The sequence below is a fragment of the Lissotriton helveticus genome, chromosome 5_1 (genome assembly GCF_964261635.1).
Source record: "Lissotriton helveticus chromosome 5_1, aLisHel1.1, whole genome shotgun sequence".
NCBI lineage: Eukaryota > Metazoa > Chordata > Amphibia > Caudata > Salamandridae > Lissotriton > Lissotriton helveticus.
In genome coordinates this window covers 336281449-336289314 of record NC_136065.1, presented here as the reverse complement: position 1 = coordinate 336289314, position 7866 = coordinate 336281449, and the positions used below count along the sequence as shown (strand labels likewise).

General features: G+C 43.4%; 1 protein-coding gene across 1 annotated transcript in view; it reads left to right on the top strand.

Moving 5' to 3' along the window:
• Positions 1 to 693: 693 nt before the first annotated feature.
• LOC144752471 (taste receptor type 1 member 2-like) overlaps positions 694 to 7866 on the top strand; it is a 104010-nt gene continuing 96837 nt past the window's right edge. Inside the window, exons 1-2 of the mRNA XM_078640394.1 lie at positions 694 to 815; positions 6548 to 6845. Of these exons, the coding sequence (XP_078496520.1) occupies positions 694 to 815; positions 6548 to 6845 (420 nt within the window). The remainder of the gene's footprint in view (positions 816 to 6547; positions 6846 to 7866) is intronic.

The following is a 7866-nucleotide window of genomic DNA, read 5'->3' as shown; positions in this document are numbered from 1 at the left end:
CCAGAGCAGCGTGGAAATATGCAAATAGCTTTCTTATGTACAAGACCTTTTGCATATCTAGCACATTATTTACTGAGTTTCAAGATTTGTGGAAATGTACTCTAGGGACAGAAAGCTCACCAGTCAGAGAAAGAGAGAGACAGACACACAGGGGTCAGAGCGTGGAAATGAATAAAAAGGAAGAAGAGTGAGAAGAAAGAGAAGAGGCAGAGAAGGAAACCGCGAGAAGGTAGAGTAAGAGAAGCGAGAGAGAAAGGAGATGAGAAAATTGCAAACATTGAGAGCCTGAGAATTAAAAGGAGAGAGTGGAGAGGAAGAAACTGTAAGAGAAAAATATAACAAAAACAATAATAAATATATATATATTTGAAAGGGACACAAAAGTACAACACGAGGAAGGAAAAAAGTAGGAAAAAAGAAAATAAGGAAAAGAGTGGACACCGAAAATTGAAGAGGGAGAAGGGGATAAAAGAAAGCTGTAGAGGACTACATAACAGAAAAATAAAGAGGCTAGAAAGAGAGAGTGATTGAGAGAAGGAAGAGCAGAATTAGGCAAGAGGGCGAGGAGGCTGAGAAGGTGAGGGGGGAGATAATAGCTTTGGCATTTTGAAGGTCCATCAACTTTCCGGCCCTGGGACGATGCTCACCTTCCTTTTGCTGTGTATGGCTCCTGAGTTTCTGCATTGCCAACAGATGGGAAGCGGCTCAGACTTTGTGTCCCACGGAGACTTTAACATCGGTGGACTCTTCACGTTCCATGCTCCCACTGCCAGCCTCCCGCCCCGTAGCACACCTGTGGTGGAGAACTGCGGCAGGTAGGTGTGCAATGTGGAGAATTGTGCGATGTATCCGTATCATTGAAGGTAGTTTAAGCTTATGCCAGCGCTGAACCGAAGTGGATACCTGGGAGATCACCATAGTGAGCGGATGTATGACGTTACAACGCATACTTTCACAACGCATACCATTACAACAAAACTTTTACAACGCAGGATCCATTACAACGCATGCCATTACAACGTAGCTGCTATTACAACGCATGCCAGTACAACGTAAGTATGGGTAAGTATTTTTTTTTTAATTAATGGGAATGTAATAGTAGTGTAAGTGTTGGATAGTGTAGAGGTTAAAATTACTATTCTAACTCCAGGGGGGCGTAATAGTAGGGTAAGTGTTGGATAGTGTAGGGGTTGAAATTACTATTCTAACTCCAAAGGGGCGTAATTGTAGGGTAAGTGTTGGATGGTGTAGGGGTTCAAATTAAATTAAATACTTACCCATACTTACGTTGTAATGGCATGCGTTGTAATAGCATCTGGGTTGTAATGGCATGCGTTGTAATGGCATGCGTTGTAATGGATCCTGCGTTGTAAAAGTTTAGTTGTAATGGTAGTGCATTGTTTTAGTTGCGTTGTAAAGGATGTTTCCCATAGTGAGCTATAGGTATGTTTTGGCAGCTTACGCAGAGAAATATTATGCTGTTCGATTAGATTTTAAACATGGATAGATGCAACGGGCACGTGGTTAATGAAGAAAATAGCTACTGTTAGCAGTAATAAAGGGTTGATAACACAAATGTTGCTGTTGCAGCCACTCCTGAAAAAGCTGGTTTAAATGTTGATGTTCTCAACAACTACCATCTGAAATTCAATTTTCCCTTACTAGGTACAATTTTGAAAAGGTGGTATTTGTCCAGTAAGAGGGTTACCTGGTTTCATCTTTCAATGTTAGAACATTAAATAATGTACTGAGTCATGTGTCAGAGCTTGCCCTGGCTTGTGTGCCAGATCATTTATTCATGTGTGGGGAAGCATCCCATTCCCAATGGTGTCCTGTTGGGCCAGTCAGCGGTCTTCGATATTACTGATCATAGTGTGCCATTGTGACAGTCTATCCTGAGTTTTGATTCATTCTTGCAGCACAGAACCCAACATGGAGCCATACATTAATTTCTCTCTCATACACTGTATGCCTAGTTCTAGGATCCTGGGTGCTGCCTTGAAGAAGCTCAGGTTGGCAATGGAGGAGCCGGCAAAAATCTACAAAGGGTTTAAAAAATCTGCAGTTTTTGATACTGGCATTTTAACATGTCTAAGAAGCAATTACTTCATATCTTTGATAATGTTGGGTCTAACGGATAGAACTTTTGACTGTGCCCTTTGCCCTGAAGAAAATATGTACTTTAAGCAGGCGTATTGGTCACAGGACATGGGTGCAGTCTGGACCCTCTGCCTTATGCCCACTGGAAGCGGCTGCTGGAAACATGACCTCATGTTCCTTTACGCAGCTGTAGTGCAGAATATGCACAAGACATTTACCCAACAAGGTAGCACTTAATAATTAACCAGATGAAAGTGATCCAGTTGGGTAGACCCTTTTGGCAAAACTGGGGACTCTTCTGGGAATAAATAAGGTACCACTCTGGCCCAGGTGCACATTTCACAGAAATTAAACCTCAACAGGAAGCACTTAAAATATAAACATAGTAAGTGCCTCTGTTGAAGTTCCACTTTCGTAAAGTCAAAACATCATAACGTCTTGGAGAAGGCAAATCTAATGTGTTTCCTCTTGTATTGTACATTGAAAAACAATCTGAAGTCCTTAATAGAGATAAATGCATTGTTGATCTAATGGAGCACAAATTGATCTGTAGTGACTGTGGCAAGTGTTTTTTTGTCATCTCCTCATGAGAGCGGAGTCCATGGTTCACCCTTTTACATACCCTAAGTGTGCAAATGCCCAAAATCCATAACACCACTCACAGACCCACACAGGCACTCACACACCAACTCACAGATCCACACAGCCACTCACACATCCACTCACAGACCTATACAACCACGAACACACCCATTATTAAGTTTGCAGGTTACAGTTAGGAAATAAAATGTAAAAACACTTAGAAATTCACTGAAAAAAAGTAAAGGTTACAGGGACGTTATAGTTAGGAAATAGAATTTTAAAAAACATGGAAATTCACTGAAGAATTCAAAGGTTACATGGATATTATAGTTAGGCTCAGAATTCACTCGTACAAAGCCATAGAAATTCAGCAGTTATAGTAACTTGAGCTAACTATAACTTATGCCCCATCAATGCACTGCTTATGACCTCACATGTAACATCACTCATGGCATGGTCAGTGACATCACTGATGTCATCATCCACAGAACCACTCACACAGCCACTCACACCATAGAATGTCTCATACACCAATCCCACTCCCACATAACCACTCACATACCCATTCACAGACCCATACAAGTGCTCACATACCCAGCCACTGATTCTTAGAACCACTCACACATCCACTGACCCATACAGCCACTCACACAACCACTAACTCACCCATACAGCCACTCATTCACCTAGTCACTGACCAATACAGCCACTCACACATCCAGTCATACAGACACTTACACAGCCACTCATACACCCATACAGCCACTCACACACTGAGTCAGTCACCTATTCAGCTACTTAAACACCATCTCACTCACTTATATAGACACTCACACATACAGTCACTCTCAGGGCCACTCACTCATTCATACAGTTACTCACACACCCACTCATCTGTACATATACTAACACATGTACTCACTCACCTATATGGTCACTGACACAAGCACACACTCACTCATATAGCCACTCTCATATTTTTTCACTCACCCATACAGTCACACCCACTCACTCGCTCACCCATTCAGTCACTCAGACACCCACTCACTCACCCATACAGCCACTCACACCCACCATCACTCACCTATACAGCCTCTGACGTCCCCACTCACTTATCCACTCACTCATTCATACAGCTAGCCACACAGTCATTCACTTATGCATACTGCTACTCATACACCCATTCACATACCAGGACAGCCACACACTCACTCATACAACCACTCACACACCCATAGAGCCACTCAGACACCTACTCGCACATGGATATACACCATCAGACAGCTACTCACATAATAAATCTTAAAAGTAGTATCACTAAATAGTAGTACACCTAGTTTACTAATTTAACTTTTTGTTGCAGCTTATTATATATGTTTAACACTTATAAACACTTAGGAAACGCATGCACTGACTTGAGTCCCTCTGGGACCCAGCAAGGGCAAAAAGCATTAAAAATATAGTTTGCCACAAAATCGCGACGGAGTTGTGAATCCACAGCCAAAATAAAAAGTTTGAAAGGTACAGGTTACCACACTTTTTAAAAGGATTGCCGCAGAGTGGGCCAGGTCCCGGGGGCTTATTTTTGTTTAAATAAGGGGAGAGGGCGCTCGAGGACCCCCTCCCAATGGCCAAAATTGGCCCAGGCACCGCCACCTCCCCGGGGCTGGCCAAGTCTTATGCAAAATGGTGGAGGGCTGCGAGGCCTGTGACTTTAAGAGCCCTGAGGACCACCACCTACCCGAGGCTTTATGAGGAAAAAGGAGGGGGGTAGGGACCCTCCTCTCTATTGCTTGCATGAGCCCTGGAGACCACCACCTCCCCGGGGCCATGTAAATAATAGGGAGGTGGTGGTCCCGGCCTAAAGAAGGAGGGCTGCATGCCCCCCCCCCCTTCCCACCTTTCTGGAGCCATTTAATAGCCCTGGGGGCAGCCACCCCTAGGTCATAGCAGTTTGCCTTCACTTGGGCCGGGAGCTAACAGCTCCCTCCAAGTGAGAGCAGACATATCTCTGCTCCTAGCAAGTGGAAGCTGTCAAACCGCTCCTGCTTGCTGGAGGCAGAGTTGTCATCTGTTTCCCTGCCTGCTGTCATGCAGGCAGGGAAACAGATGAAACTATTGTTCCCTTGTACAGGGAGCTGCATTTTAGTAGCTCCTTGCATGCAGGAGCAATGCTGGCTCCTGCAGGAGGCAGAGAGCTGGCTGGAGCCTTGAGAAATTCACAAAAAAACCAAAGGTTACAGGGACGTTATAGCTAGGAAATAAAATTTAAAAAAAACCTTAGAAATTCATTGAAAAAAACAAAGGTTACAGGGATGTTATAGTTGGGAAATAGAATTAAAAAATATCTTAGAAATTCACTGAAAAAAGCACAGGTTACAGGGACTTTATAGTTAGGCAAAGTTTTTTGGTCTCTGCGCACACTTATATTTCGAGCGTTTTGTTTTGGTTGTACGTGATATTTTGTTTAGCGCTACACGTTGTTACACGATGCCTATTCGTGTCTTATATACAGGCGAATTCTGTGAAAGATAACCACCTTTCACTAACTGCGCGCTAATGTTTCACTTGAAACTTTTAAATGTTTCTTCTCCTTTTTTAACAGTTCATTGATGCAAATTCATGACTCCATTTTTTTCATCAATTTCTATTTTTATTGATTATGCAGTTTACTTCTTGCATTATAACGAGTTAGTCAATCACTTTCTTTTGATTGTCAACATATATCCATTATAGCTCTGCCCAATGCATTTCGGGTCAGGTCATGTGACCCTTCGTCAGGGGCCTGTGACAACGTCATAGTGGGCAACAAATTAAGACACCCTACCCAAGGCTATGAAATTGATCTCAAACATACCAGTACCTGCGATACAACTAACACTATCTATGCTATCAAATGCCCATGCGGCAAGTTATACGTAGGCCAAACCGAAAGAAAAATTAAAGTATGGATAACAGAACATAAATCAAATATCCGACTTCACAATCAGAAATCAACTGTGGTTATCTTTCACAGAATTCGACTTTATAGTTAGGCTCAGATTTCACTTGTACAAAACCATTGAGATTCAGCAGTTATATTTACCTGAGCTAACTATAATATACACCCCAGCAATACACTACTTATGATCTCACATATTACATCACTTATGAGATGGTCAGTGACATCACTGAAGACATCATCCACAGAACCACTTACAACCCCATAAATATATGTATGTTCTGACTCAAACACACAAAACAACTGAAATTTGCCAATTATGGTATGTGTATGCATACAATGCACACCTTTATTCCAGTACCAGTTTTAATTCAGTGTTTTGTTCATGGCAGATGTGATTTGTAAAGCATAGCCATCACTGGTGTAATGGTGTGAATGCACATCAATAGCACATGGTCACAACATTACACCAGGGATGACTTTGTACAATCGGATGATAAACATTCTCTGATGAAGAGCAGTACCCCAGAATGCAGTTGGGCCTTGCTTTGCAAATGAATGTATTAAGTAGAGCCAATGGATGGAGAGAAAAGGATGATTTATTGAAGAAAACACTTGGCGTACTTAAACTTTTTTTACGCTTTCTATACTTTGTGAAAGAAGTTCTACCTGGCCAATTGAAAGTTGTGTGAGAAGAGTTGCACCTTCTTAAAAGAAGGCACAAAACCAACATTGTTCTAATTGAGCCTCATGCTGCAGGCAGCAGTTCTTTCCTGCACTGAAGTGTGGTATAGTATTTGCAATTAAACACTGACCAGTGTATAGAGTGTGCACAAGAAACCGTCAACTCAAGATATAAAAAAAATACCACAAATTCTGGACCAGCCAGCAGTGCCATATTTGACCCATCACTGTCTTCCTCAGTTTGCAGATCAATCTGCCGGGCTTCCGCTATTTTCAAGCAATGAGATTTGCCATCCAAGAAATCAACAACTCCAGCTCCCTCCTGCCTGGCATCAGCCTGGGCTACACAACCTATGACTCCTGCTACATCTACAACAACATCCATCCGGCTCTCGATTTCATCTCCAGGGATGGGGCTATCAACCTGCAAAACCATTATGCTGACTACGTGCCCAGGGTCATCGCTGTCATCGGCCCAGACAGCACCGACGCTGCAGTGGCCACTGCCTCCATCTTCAACATGCTCCTTCTTCCTCAGGTAGGCAACTCGTTTGCAGTGTATTGATGGAGGCCAAAGGAGACCCTCCATATGGGAAAAGTGAAACTGGTCCAACTAGGTGGGTCACTCCTGTCTGCTACCAGACGTTCTTTGTCAGCGGACATAAATATTGTGTCCTATGTATTGCTAACAAAAATATTGCACCTTTGGATGTAATAATGGAAAATGTATACCCAATGGGATGATATCTTGTGCATGATATTTAGGATACAATATTGAGGTCATATTACATTTCTATAGACTATATTTTGACAAAAAAACATCAAAGGGATGGCACCACTGAGGCATTTTATCTTATGTCACATTTTCTAATTTAGAAACCACTTTCAAGCACTGTACATATACTATATAAACGGTTACAATAAAATAAAGCACAGAATTATAATGGTATGAATCATCGTGAGGCAAACAGCAGTGAAGAGGAAGGATTGCTTTAGAGAGAACTGAACAAAATAAATGAGTCGAAGTCAGCGGAAAAGGAGGAGCATTCACATGTTTAGGCGCTGAAAGAAGGAAAGCTGAGACTAAATACACCCAGGAGAAGCTTGGTAGCCCATTTGACTGCTGTTGGAATAGTAAATACATAGGGGGTGCTGTATTGCTATTGCCATTTGCATTTCGGGGGAGAACGTACCTGCACTGACTCTGCTCCCTGCTCCCGGGGCTGGTCTCCCTCCGCTGCTGCAAACCTCCCGACATCCGGCGCGGCCGCAGAGAGGGGGGGACTACATGTCCCAGGTATCCTAGCAGCAGGAAGCCGCTCACGCTCATTCCGTGCCCGGAGGCGCTTAAGAACAGAGGAGAGCCCCGCATCGCGGGACGCGTGTGGGCTGCACCAGGCTAAACCCGGGCAAAGGGCGGGCCGTCTGTGGCCGTCTGTGGCCGTCCGGGGCCAGCCAGAGGAGGCCAGGCTGGGCCACCCTATTGTCACCTCTACCTTCGGACAGTAAGCTTTAAACACAAATGGACTGTAGCACTTGGCTGCAGGGATCTGAAAGCT